The sequence below is a fragment of the Dunckerocampus dactyliophorus genome, chromosome 2, assembly GCF_027744805.1.
Source record: "Dunckerocampus dactyliophorus isolate RoL2022-P2 chromosome 2, RoL_Ddac_1.1, whole genome shotgun sequence".
NCBI lineage: Eukaryota > Metazoa > Chordata > Actinopteri > Syngnathiformes > Syngnathidae > Dunckerocampus > Dunckerocampus dactyliophorus.
Window position 1 is genome coordinate 35422361 of NC_072820.1, and position 12958 is coordinate 35435318.

The 12958-nt window shown below is 42.8% G+C and overlaps 1 protein-coding gene across 1 annotated transcript; it reads right to left on the minus strand.

The window, feature by feature from the left end:
* Positions 1-4615: 4615 nt before the first annotated feature.
* LOC129177896 (sarcoplasmic reticulum histidine-rich calcium-binding protein) lies at positions 4616-12830 on the minus strand. Its single transcript, XM_054769503.1, has 6 exons — positions 12148-12830; positions 10406-10485; positions 10263-10334; positions 10111-10165; positions 6432-6468; positions 4616-6333 (listed from the first exon to the last, which is right to left on the minus strand). The coding sequence occupies exons 1-6, from the start codon at positions 12743-12745 to the stop codon at positions 6312-6314; spliced, it is 864 nt and encodes a 287-aa protein (XP_054625478.1). The 5' UTR covers positions 12746-12830; the 3' UTR covers positions 4616-6311.
* Positions 12831-12958: the final 128 nt, after the last annotated feature.

Consider the following 12958-nt stretch of genomic DNA (forward strand, 5'->3'; position numbering starts at 1 on the left):
CGAATGTCCCCCCAAGCCAAACTGAGACCTGCAGTTGCCTGTAACACAGCATCAATCCACGCGTCTGCACCGCCACTTATGGGTGGTAGTTTTTTACTGACACCGTCTATGTCTGTGATGGAAAAAGGTGTATATTCGGTATGGTTGCCGCCACTATCAACACGTAATGGCATGGTAGTTTTTAGGCGAGTCCCCCCGCTCCCGTCAACGTATGGTGAGGGGGTGGAAGGAAGAAGAACGGGTGCCGCCTTTTGCAGGACTCCATCGTCATCTTCCGACTCGGATATGAATTTGTATACGACTACTGCATCATCGCATTCGGGTTTAACAGATGTGGGGGCCGCTGTACGTCGCCTGGTACGTTGGGTATCTGGCAAAATGTTAGAATTGTCAATCCGTTTTGCTATTCGCGATTGTGGCGGTGGGTTGTTCCCCGCATCCGCCTGTGCTAGTCTGACTTGTGATATGTTCCATTCAGCCTCTGTGCGAGGTACAGTGGAAGGGTCACCAACCGGTGGCGCGGTTTCCGCGGGGTGACGTTGTCTAGCTTGTTGCAATGTGGGGATCGGAGTGACTGCGTCATCTCCGTCCAAGTCCAATTCGCCTTGAAATAGAGAGTGGGATAAATACCACTCTGTGTATGAACATACGGCGGCGGCGCGGTCGGAGGCGCCGACTTCTTTTTGCCTGATGTAACTTTAGCCATATACATAGGGGGCGGCCAAAGCCAATCTGGCCATCCCCATTAAATGTATCATTCACCGTAGTTCATCCAACTCTTTTAATTCCTGTTTCAGCTTGCCTCTCTTCAGCACACTCGCCTGTTCGATATCTACTTCTAATCTCGACATTTCTTTCACTATGTCAACTTCCCTTTTCCTTATCTTTCCCTGCACTTCCACTATATTTCTACAATGCTCACCGCCACATTCTGTCCAAATTTTCTGCATAACTTTCTTGTCCTTGTCTTTATCCTTCTCATCACAACCACTCGACACTTGTCTTTCCACCATATAAAACAACTCACCACCAACCATACTCGGGGCACCCCCACACAACTCCCATTCCTCACACTCGCGTTCAAACTCCACCATATAAAACAACTCACCATCCATTCTTACAACTTCACCTCAACAACAATACAAATAGACAAATACGAACACCAATATTCAAGACACAGCACAAATCAGCAAGACCAGGATATAAAAGAAAAACACTGCTTTTAGGTGTCTGACAGTGGAGAACGGCGTCTCCCGAACCACGGTTGCTAATATTCTGTCAGACACAACTTTATTCGCGACGGTTATTAGACTTAAGGTCTGGTCACCAACCCACTATGTAGTTTCGAGAAAGTCCAAAAAGTTAAACGCTAAGAAGTGTTCATCCACTGCCCGTTAGTGAACTACCAAGCATTCATGCAAATTCTATTATCACCGCTATTTGAGGTAGAATTTACCGAACCCGATTATTCAGCGATATCCAATACCTGCCCTGATATAATCAGTAGGACCCAGTCCTTATTTGGAGCGATGATTGGGGAGCGACCCCAACCCCGGCCCCTGTAGTAAAAGCGTTACTGTCCCGTAGACGTTCTGCCCTTTTACTACTGTAGTCCCAGACTACTGTGGTCCCAGACCACGTGACGCGTCCCTGTGCAGTAGTCCCAGACTACTGTGGTCCCTGACCACTGACGTCAAACACACTTTACAACAATATATGTAAATACACACTAAAAACACAGCCAAAATATAACACAAACCACAAGTTGACAATACAGTCGTCCTTCCACCCAATTTGGTATGGTCAATTGCAGAAATTCGTATTAACAGGTTTTCTGCTTACCTTTTTGTTGTGACGCGCGTCAAGTGGAAGACAGACGTATAGTCGACCCAGGTAGTAGAAAACAACAACCACACCAACTCCCCCTCCAACCACGTTGGGCGCCAAATTGTTGGGATTGGAGGCCTCCTGTGACTTCAGGCCAACAATTCCTGTGGGTGTCGAATTGGAGGAAAGGAGACTAGGTTACTACCATATAAGCAAATGTGAATATTTATTCTTGACAAACAAACCTAATACAATCGGAGCTCCGGGCCTAGCGTCTTTCCCTATAGGCCTACACAGAGGTTGGTCTTAATACAGGGTCAGACAGGAAGAGCACAGCTAACTATCCCTGCCCGGTCCTTATACATTTTTAGATGCAAATGTAGGTTGATCCTCAGCCAATGGGAGAAGACAGCGCCCGTCACTGTAGATGTTGGAGAGCCAATCAGATGCCGCTGAAGGTGTGGTGTTGTAGTCCCCGAGGACCAATCAGCAAAGTGGGGTAGCACCCGCGATGTGAGAAGTGGGCCTTTGTTCGTTGTGAAGGTCAACCAGCTGCTGTAAGCAGGATGTTGCTGTGGTTTGAGTGCTCCCTCCTCGAGCTGCTTATCAGTTGTGAGGTATGTGTGGATGAGATAATGAGCGCAGGCCATGAGAACACTATGTGTTTTGTGTGACTACCTGTATAAAATGGATGTGAGCAGCTTAGCAGATTATTATGCATATAATAAGAACACAAATGAGATATAAAACCCTTCAGTATGATATATTCTTCTGCGTTTCTCTGACAAACCAGCCATATCAGGGACCACCACACTCCTGTTTCTCTCCTGAGGGTCAGATTTGAAAAAAGCCCAGTTAGGATACCCCCAGTTAGAAAGAGCATTCCTGATGTGCCTGTTGCTTCTGTCTTCCGTTGTTGGTGGTAGGTATCTTCTGTGCTCCGTCCTTGAAACTTCTGATAACCCCTACTTTGTGTTCTACTGGTTGACAGGAGTCAAGGAGCAGGTACTTGTCTGTGTGAGTAGGTTTTGTGTACTGTAGACCTCATTATTGAGGCTTCTGTCCTTGCCAGTTCAAACATGGCAATGTGTTCTCTTTGATGTCTTCCCAAGTGAAACAGATGTTTCTGTCCACAGAGTTGATGTGTTCAGTAAACAAATCTACTTTGCCTGTTTTGACCTTAGCCTGTGTGTTGTCAACATACCTAAACCGGTGACTAGGCTTAGTTTTACTGAAGGCATCCAGTGCTTGTATTTCCACTTCTTCCATGTACATGTTGGTCACAATGGGGGAAGAGGTTGGCACCATCACCTGTTGTCTGCTTACAACTATGTCCTGACATCTCTACCACAAAGATTGTCACATTCCACAGAAAGATTGGCCACTAACAACCTGTTTTTCCACTAGCCAGGTGAACAATCTATCGTTCACCAGCTACGCCAGGCAACAATAACAACAGCATCCCTATTGTGACCACCCCAGAAGGACACACCCACCAGAGAAATAAATAATGAAGAACACTTAAAAATGTAGAACTGAAGAAGCCTTTCAGAGTGAAAATGAAACATTTTGAACAAACAAGAAGAGTGCAGTTGCCTCGATTCAACCTTTGCAGTAAACAAAGAGGAATAGAATAGAATAGAATAGAATAGAATAGAATAGAATAGAATAGCCTCTACTGTCATTGCACAATAGTTACAACAAAATTGTCATGTAATGGGGCCGCTCTGCACCACATAATAGTAAATAAATAAAATCACAAATAGTGATAACAGTAACAAATAAATAACAGCGGGAAGACGATAAAAGACTAAAATTTAGAATTTAAAAATGTTAAAAACAATTTAAAAGTGCAATGTGCGGGTTAATTGCAGTGTGCAATAATGTGCAGTGTGCAAAGTTATGTGCCAAAGTTATGCGACCGTCTGTGTGAGTTTGTTGGTGTTGGCAGTATGGGTAGTCCAGGGGAAGCAACTGTTTGTCAGCCTGCTAGTGCGCGACTTGATCAACCTGAAGCGTCTACCAGAGGGCAACAGGTCGAACAGTGAATGTGCAGGGTGTGTGGGTTCTCCTGTGATGGCCTTTATTCTCCTGAGGCAGCAGGGTGGGCAGAGGGCAGCCGATGATCTTCTGGGCAGTTTTTATAACCCTCTGCACCGCGTTCTTGCACTGCTATGGAGCCCGCATACCACGCACTCAGGAAGTATGTGAGTACACTCTCTGCCGGCGAACGGTAGAAGGCCAGCAGCAGCCTCCTGTCTATGTTGTTCTTCCTGAGGACGCGCAGGAAGTGAAGCCGCTGCTGAGCCTTTTTCACCAGGGCCTTGATGTTGGGGGTCGAGGAGTGGTTGGCAGAGATGTCCGTGCCCAGAAACTTGAAGGTGGAGACAGCTTCCACCTGTGCACCGTTTATGAGGAGAGGCGTGTGAGCCTATCTGTGCTTTCTGAAGTGTATTATGTGCATATTGTGTGTCCGTGCGAAGGCACTTGTGATGTCAACTTTCGATTCGGATCTGATTTGTAGCAGTTCTTGATGATAAACAATGGTGTTATCACATGGAGACGGGGGTCACTAGACAGAACACTACCTAAAATCGCGGTGCTAACACAAAATGACAGTACAACATGTAACAAGTAAGTAAGCACACATAGGGCAACTACTACAATGAGGAATAATAAACAACTATGTTAACTTGAAAAATAAAACTTCAGCAACTTTTTACAAACCAAGTGCCACAATGCATGCTGGGAGCCGGCAGCACTCCCAATTAGGGGTGTGACAAAACATCTTTATCTCAACCTATAGCGATATTAAACCCTACGGATTATCGATACGCTCTCGCCTTGTTTTTTTTGTTTTTATTATGAAAACATAGTCGCTATAAATTTCAAGCTCTGTTCGAGTCACCATTTAAATGTCATCTAGGAGGAGCTCCTCGACAGAACAGCAGAAAATAGGTCAGGAACCACAAAGGAAGAAGAAATGAAAGAAGAAGAAACAAATAAACCGTGGTGATGTTAAATGGAAAGATCAGCTTGCATAGTTAAAATCAAAAGTATGGACTCACTTTGGCTTTTATAGCATGGATGAAACATCGCAGGCTTTCCAATATGGAAGAAGTGTCTAATGAAAATAGGACACAAAGGCGGCAAGACAGACATGAAGTAGTATTTCATAGTATAACACTGTATATAGTATAACACTGGTCTACACAGTTTTTCAAACAAAGAAGATGCTCACTCCCCTTGGCTAATTTTGGGACACTGATTTAGAGCCTGATGTCTGTTTTTTTGTATCAGCCTTCATTTTTGGTTATCTTATTCTCACTCCCCCCTAAAAAGCTTAAAAATGCCATATAGAATACACAGAAAGCGAAACAAACCAATTTCTAATCTGCCTTAAGTAGGCTAGTTTTGTAGCTGTGGAAGCCAGACTCTCGCTGAAAGTGCTCAATTTGCATTGGCTCACTGGTTCATTTCACTAGAAGCAGGAGTGGTTTTCTATGTTGTGGAGCTTCACTTCTCTTGGCAGTCTTAGTGCAGTTATCATAAAGCAAGCTGGAAAAAAGGTATGATGGAAGATGGAATGTCAATATGATAGCAGACTACTGCTGGACTTTAATATGTGAATCTTCGGATGCTGAACACTCCCGTCAATCTAAAAGAAGGAAGCTGTTGCCATAAAATTATGTTCTAAGTCATTTTATTTCCTCCTCTGTGCATGATTTATGCCATGTTCATCACTTAGCATCTGCTTTTGTCTTCAAGGCTTCGCATGAATTTATGCATTTCAGCGTGCAACAGTAAAAAAATAAGATCACATTTCTGAAAAAATGTGACCCGTTACGACAAACCCAATATCATTTTTGATATCAGCGACCTCAAATTAGCTAAACAGAATGGTTTTCATTCTTGTTTCTGCAACTTCATCAAGTTTTGTAGACCTTTGTAATTAACAATTTTCATTGAGATTTGTTGTACTATTTCACTGTAAATGGGACACAGCAGTGCATCAGGAAAATGTAATAAATATAAGAAAATATATATAAAAATCGACCTGTCACACAAATATGAAGAAGTATATGTGACATTCATAATAATGTCCATTGCACTAGATCTCGTGTTTAAAGTAGCATCAACAGCAAATATATTTTATTTTGCATTGACATATGAGGCAAACGCCTGTCTTTCAAGAGTAATTAACACTGATTTTAAAATAAAACTTCTAAATATTTCAAAAAGCAGAGACACAATCCACATGTAAATATCGGATTAAGCCAGTGGCAATGAAAATGGCCAATAGGTAGTTTAATTTTTTTCATTTACATACAAAAATGTGCAATTTCATGACCTTGTGCTGGAATTCCATGCTGCTGTTGCACAATCAGGGGCGTGTGTAGCTGGACCGCTCCCATTCTGACCAACATGTACCTGACCTCACCACGGGGGACGCAATATGTCCCAGTCAACGATCAAAAGTCTGTTTAAAGTAAAGAGGCCACAGTCCTGCAAAACCAGAAAAATAAATTATAATTATTATATTAAATGATAAGTATTATGTATTCAGAGACGTTTGTGTGTAAGTGATTTGAGAGGCGTCTTACTGAAAGATGGAGGCGGTAAGCTCGTCAACAAGACCACCTAAAAAGAACAATACATGATTGTTATACATCGTCATGATGGGGCCGCACAGTGGCCGAGTGGTTAGCATGCTGGCAGTCAGGAGATCGGGATGATCTGGGTTCAAATCTCCATTGGGCATCTCTATGTGGAGTTTGCATGTTCTCCCCGTGCGTGTGTGGGTTTTCTCCGGGTACTCCGGTTTCCTCCCACATTCCAAAAACATGCATGTTAGGTTAATTGGAGACTCTAAATTGTCCATAGGTATGAATGTGAGTGAATGGTCGTTTGTCTATATGTGCCCTGTGATTGGCTGGCGACCAGTCCAGTACCTTGACCCTGAAGTCATTATTTGTGTTTGTGTACATCACGTACGTGTTTTATTGGGAAATTGTGTGTCTTATGAATGTTTGTGTTAATGCGATCTTGTGTGTACATTTCTCTTGCTTCTGTCTTTACAACAGTCTTGAAGGAAATGCACGGATTCACAAGCACATACAGTAAACGGACAATAAAAAGAGTACGTATAAGTTCAGATGATAATTTGGCAAACAAAATGATGTTTTCGGTGTTCAACATGTCTACGAATAAATATTGTGCTGAAACTACTACTGTTGTGATTTTCATCTTCCATATTAATTTGCAAAGACTGATGAACAGGGAGGATATGCTGCCTTACAAAGGATTTACTGTATTCTACTTCATTTTTACACATACGGTGTAAAGTACAATCATTTATAACAGGCTTAGCACATGGCAGCAAGTGTTACATTTCAGACAGTGACTATTATTAAACATGTATTTCAAATAAATATGACATGAGTATGACGGCATATGTGTTCCATCAACAAATATGTCTTGTGTCTGTCAGTGGGACATCATGTGGACTGGTACATGTCTCCACCGTCCTCTACATCACACATCAAGTGGGTGTGCAAGAATGATCTCCACTGCCATGTCACTAACCCTTTTCAAAGACAATACTCTTTCTCAATCATGTCAACACAAAAGATGCCCACCATAAACTTTATGAAGAACACAAAAAGAATAGGATAGTTTTAAACTACTAAAGATAATCAGAATCAGGATGGAGCTCCAGGACAGCCAGGTATGTGGTACCACCATGGAACATCACTGATGGCCTTCCAAACCTTCTCCTCCTTTGGCTTCCTGCACCTCATCATTATTTCACCTGCCCTCCAGCTTGAAACAGTCAGATGCTACATTGTTTAATTACATCAAGTCATATATGTGATCAAATAATATTAATATGCAAGTTGGTGGAGGTATTCAAATGATCCTTAAATGCTCGCTATATATAAATTTATATATAAACATTTCATAAATAATGTGTTGTTGCTGATCAGAGTGTTGTACAAATGAAAAAAGTAGCCAAAGTGTAATGAATAAGTACCCATTAATATTACTATTATTCGGTTTAGTAAGGAACCTCTCTTCTTTCTACTGTAAAAACTACATTTAAAAAACTGAGACATTTGCTTCTATAATGTCACATTTTGTTTGTTCTCCTTCACTTTAGTTAGGTTTTCGCTCTCATTTAGCTATAGAAGCCCGATATCGTTCTGCCATGACGTCAGGGTAAACACGAGAACGCGTGACACAACCAGCACGCGTGAGGAAGGCTGGACCATCTGAATTCACAAGGCTTGTTCGCCAATTGAGGAGTAGCCTTCGTCGACCGGGTAGGCTACTGGCCTTGTGGGCTGCAGACCCTTAAATTAGACACAGCCAATGTGACCATGGCTGAGGACACGAATGGATCTAAATAGCATTAGCAGCGCTAGCATTAGCAGTGCGTTAGCTCGTCATCTCAGTGCTTGTAACGAGCTTTTTCTCGTAAATTTACGACTTTATTCTGGAAGTCTCCGAATTTTTGTTCTCAATGTGGCCCTAATACTACGCCTTAACAGGTATTGCCTGAGACAGCTATGAAAAAGGGGGACTTACGTATGTGACCTTTGGCCTTGGGCATGTGGAGGGGACAGGGTAAGGAAGGCAGAAGTGAGAAGGGGTAGACATGCTAATCTCTTTGTGCTCAACTGCTCTGTTTTGATGCCACATTAGAAATAAACACGTGCCTGAAGCAAAAGTAATATTAGTAAGTAATATATATATATATATATACTGCTCAAAAAAATTAAAGAAACACTTCAAAAACACATCAAATCTAAACTGGGGGAAAAATGATATTGAATATCTTTCCTGATAATAAGTGGGTGATGTATTAGTAACAAAATGATGCCACATAATTTGATAGAAATGAAAATGATCACCCTATAGAGGGGGGAAATCAAAGACACCCCAAAAATGAAAGTGAAAAAATGATGCAGAAGACTGGTCCATTTGGCTAAAATGTCATTGTAGCAACTCAAAATGATTCTCAATAGTTTGTGTGGCCCCCACGTGCTTGTACGCATGCCTGACAACGTCGGGGCATGCTCCTAATGAGACTACGGATGGTGTCCTGGGGGATCTCCTCCCAGATCTGGACCAGGGCATCCATGAGCTCCTGGACAGTCTGAGGAGCAACCTGGCGGCGCCGGATGGACCTAAACATAATGTCCCAGAGGTGTTCTATTGGGTTTAGGTCAGGTGAACGTGGGGGCCAGTCAATGGTATCAATCATCATCAAGTGCTCATCCTGTTCCTCCTTGCACAAAGGAGCAGATACCGATCCTGCTGAGGGTTGAAGGGCCTTCTACGGCCCTGTCCAGCTCTCCTGGAGTAACTACCTGTCTCCTGGAATCTCCTCCATGCGTCCAGGTACCGCAGTGATGCCCTGGTCCAGATCTGGGAGGAGATCCCCCAGGACACCATCCGTAGTCTCATTAGGAGCATGCCCCGACGTTGTCAGGCATGCGTACAAGCACGTGGGGGCCACACAAACTATTGAGAATCATTTTGAGTTGCTACAATGACATTTTAGCAAAATGGAGCAGTGTGCTGCATCATTTTTTCACTTTCATTTTTGGGGTGTCTTTGATTTCCCCCCTCTATAGGGTGATCATTTTCATTTCTATCAAATTATGTGGCATCATTTTGTTACTAATACATCACCCACTTATTATCAGGAAAGATATTCAAGATCATTTTTCCCCCAGTTTAGATCTGATGTGTTTTCGAAGTGTTCCTTTAATTTTTTTGAGCAGTGTATATATATAAATATATATATACATAAATAAAATGTTAGAAAGAAACAAAACATTTTACAGCAAACTACCACCTGACATGCTTTAAAACCTTTCTATTCAGCTGGCGAGTACAGGGTATCATACCATGAATGTCATCAGACTGGTCTGTTAAGTTAATAAAGTTAATAAAAACTAGCTAACATTTTTGCAGTAGTTTCCGAAACACCAGAGCACTCTTGTAATATATAGTGGAACCTTGTGTAGCGTCGCCACCATTCGCATCCGTTTGATTAACAATAAGACCTTCTGGAATGAATTAATGACGCTAATCAAGGTTCCACTGTAGAGGATTTTTGACTAGTATAAATATAGTGAAGAAAAGGTACGGCAAAACGTTGCATTGACATTATATACAAAATAAGAATAATACTGAGTGAAGTCCGGCCCCATGTTGCAATTTAGCTGAATATTCATGCTTTTAAAAATGCTTTAATTTGACTGAATCCTGTACCTGGTGTGCAAATGGTGTCACACAGTATAGGGCAGAGGTAGCACGGGGAGCATTTCTGCATGGAAGAAAGGAAGTCATTATGCATATACTGTACAGTGTCAAATGCTCCTGTTAATACATGCAACAGAGTATGAGGAAGAGAATACGCATACTTGACAGCCCTCACAGTGAGACGAGTCATCGCCCTCCTCGCATGGACACTTGTCACACTCGCTGGCGCAGTGCTGCACACAACAAGAGGAGGTCGTCCTTGTTTTACAAAGTCTGACTGAAATTATTCTGAATGTTTGTATACCTCGCAGATGGAGCAAACGCTACACAAAGAGCCTGAATGGAAGTGTCGTGAGGCGGTTTCCGCCGAGTTGTCGTCTTCATCTGTAAGACCGTCAGCAGAATCACGAGGGAACCATTTTGAGTGGTTAATAGCACCAGTACAGATATCTGATGTAAAACTGTGACCTAAATTATACCTAAATTAACTCCTAAGTCACTCACACTGTCCACAGAACACATGGGAGGACATAAAATACTGTGATAAAACACTAAATACAGTAATTAATAGAACAGTAATACAAAAATAGCAATATCAAAGCACCACCAACCTTTCCATCGCAATAAGACAGCTACACTGTTTAGTTTTTACTGTCGCTTTTAGAGGATCAACTCCTGGCAGTTACGTGTAGTGTTAAAGAGTTTCACGATTTCAGAATGTTAGTGAAGGTGATGTGCCCTGACAGTGTGTTTGGCTACGTGCGGTGAGGACAGTTGAGTTTGCTAATGTTTAGGTGTGGTTTGGCCATCAATAGCCTATTTTGTTTTTGCAATAAAAGAGAATGTTCATGGACCACCTCCTAGTTTTACAACGTTCGGCTAGACGTTACAATACAATCTTTAACCTTCATTTTGGTCTTGACCACAGCACAAAGTGTGTTCTTCCACGGCGCACTGCGCTGTAACTAGTTCTCGAGCAAGTCTCACGCCTACGGACCAACATTACGTTTTTAAGTTATGGAAGCACGTACATCAGGAGTGTCCAAACTTTCTTCAGTTAGGGCCGCATGTAGAAACGTCAAAAGACGTGGGGGACAAACAAAAGTTTATGTGTATTTAAAAGACAAAACTGTTATAGATGATACAGGGTATCAACACTATTATTACACCTTTTTGCTCTTTTTTTCCCCCATTGTTGCTGTTGGTTTTGGTTTAATTTCGAGAAAGTGCAACTGGCCAATAAAAAAAAAAAAAAACGAGCTGCTGTCCGCAAACGGCCTCTAGGCCGTAGTTTGGACACCCCTGGCGTACATAACACGGAATGCTGTAAACCAAAGACCACCTGTACGGTGAATACACCGACAGGCCACAACATTAGGTATATAGTATATTAGGTGGATTCCATAGATGTTTTTAATTTGGATCATCAATCAAGTGAGCTGGTCTCTGATCTAAGATGGCAGGGGTAAAGGGGGTCAAAGGTCACCGTGTATACCTCCACGTGGTTGAGGCTACTTTTCAGCTATCTTACTTATAGTAGAATTTGCTAAATATTAATGTCTTCTGGTGGTCAGCCACCAGTCAGTTGCAGTCATTGCATCCATCCAAATCCACCTAAACAGCCTCAGTGGCTCTACCAAAGGCAGGAATGATTCATAGAACGCTCGGTGGCAACGACCTCGCTGATAAGCCGACTTATTTTAGGACTGGCGTGTGCTCCTCAACTGGCTTGTATTCACTTCACTGTCCCTAACAGACAAAAGGCAAGTGCATCAAAACCTTGATGACAGTAACGTCAGAAGCAATGCAGAGTTAGTAAATGTTAATAATGGTGTTAAAAACATGTGTTGTCCATAATAAGCTTTACTACATTGACTCACTTTCAGGTATTTTAAGATACTGCCACACTGACTTACAGCAATTTGTTACTCTTCATTAGGCATAAACAACCTAGTTATTTACCAGTTTATAAGCCCTTTATAAATTCTTTATAAACAAAACAGTAACTTTTTAACGAAGAGTCGAGATGCAAACAAGCGTGCTCACCTTCATCATTCTCCTCTTCTTCCTCAGCCCTGTCAGGGCCCTGCTCTTTATCCATATCCTCATCCTCAGCAGCTTGCTCCTCCTCCTGCGTCTCTTCTCCTGATTCTGCTTCTGTTTCATCTTCCTCAACAGCTTGCATCAGTTCGTCTACTGATTCTGCCGCCTCCTCCTCATTGTCATCTTCTCCTTCTTCGGGTTCCTCAGCCTCAGTCTCATCGGCCTCTTCGTCAGACTCCCCGTCCTTAGTCTCGTCATCAGCGGTTTCTTCCTCTACAGTCGCCTCTTCCACAGTGGGGTCTTCCTCCTCCTCTATCTCTTCTTCTTCAGTGGTTTCCTCCTCCTCTATCTCTTCTTCTTCAGTGGTTTCTTCCTCCTCTATCTCAACCTCCTCTTCTGCAGTCTCTTCTTTAGTTTCAGCCCCATAATCTGATTCCTCCTCTTCCCCAGCACCATCACCACCTTCAACTGCAAACTTCTCAACTCTCCTGTTGACATCCAAGCGATCCTGAGCCCCTGCCAGGCCACACAGGGGCGCCGGGGACGGGCAAAGCACCAACATCAGAACAAGACCCACCACCCAGCTTTTTACAAGTGCCATCTTTGACTTCAGACCGGGGGAGATTTTGGGTATAGGAGCTGGGGGTGAAGCAATCAGAGGACTCTGAGCCAGCTCAGGGCCAGAGGACACACAAGTCGATGAGCGGGTGAGTGACAGCGGCACATGTCGGGAGGAATGCTACTGGTGCTTTTAGCCCGTTTGAGTAGGGGAGGGTGCCTCTAGAGCAGCATTAGCAGGTTTAACTGGTAGAGA

Bases quoted from the DNA above. Each gene is read 5' to 3' on its own strand.
- LOC129177896 (XM_054769503.1), bottom strand. From the start codon at position 12,745: ATGGCACTTGTAAAAAGCTGGGTGGTGGGTCTTGTTCTGATGTTGGTG. The intron at 10,335-10,405 runs GTATACAAACAT...TGTTGTGTGCAG, and splicing joins GCGTTTGCTCCATCTGCGAG to CACTGCGCCAGCGAGTGTGA. The intron at 6,469-10,110 runs GTACAGGATTCA...TGTTCTTTTTAG, and splicing joins TGACACCATTTGCACACCAG to GTGGTCTTGTTGACGAGCTT.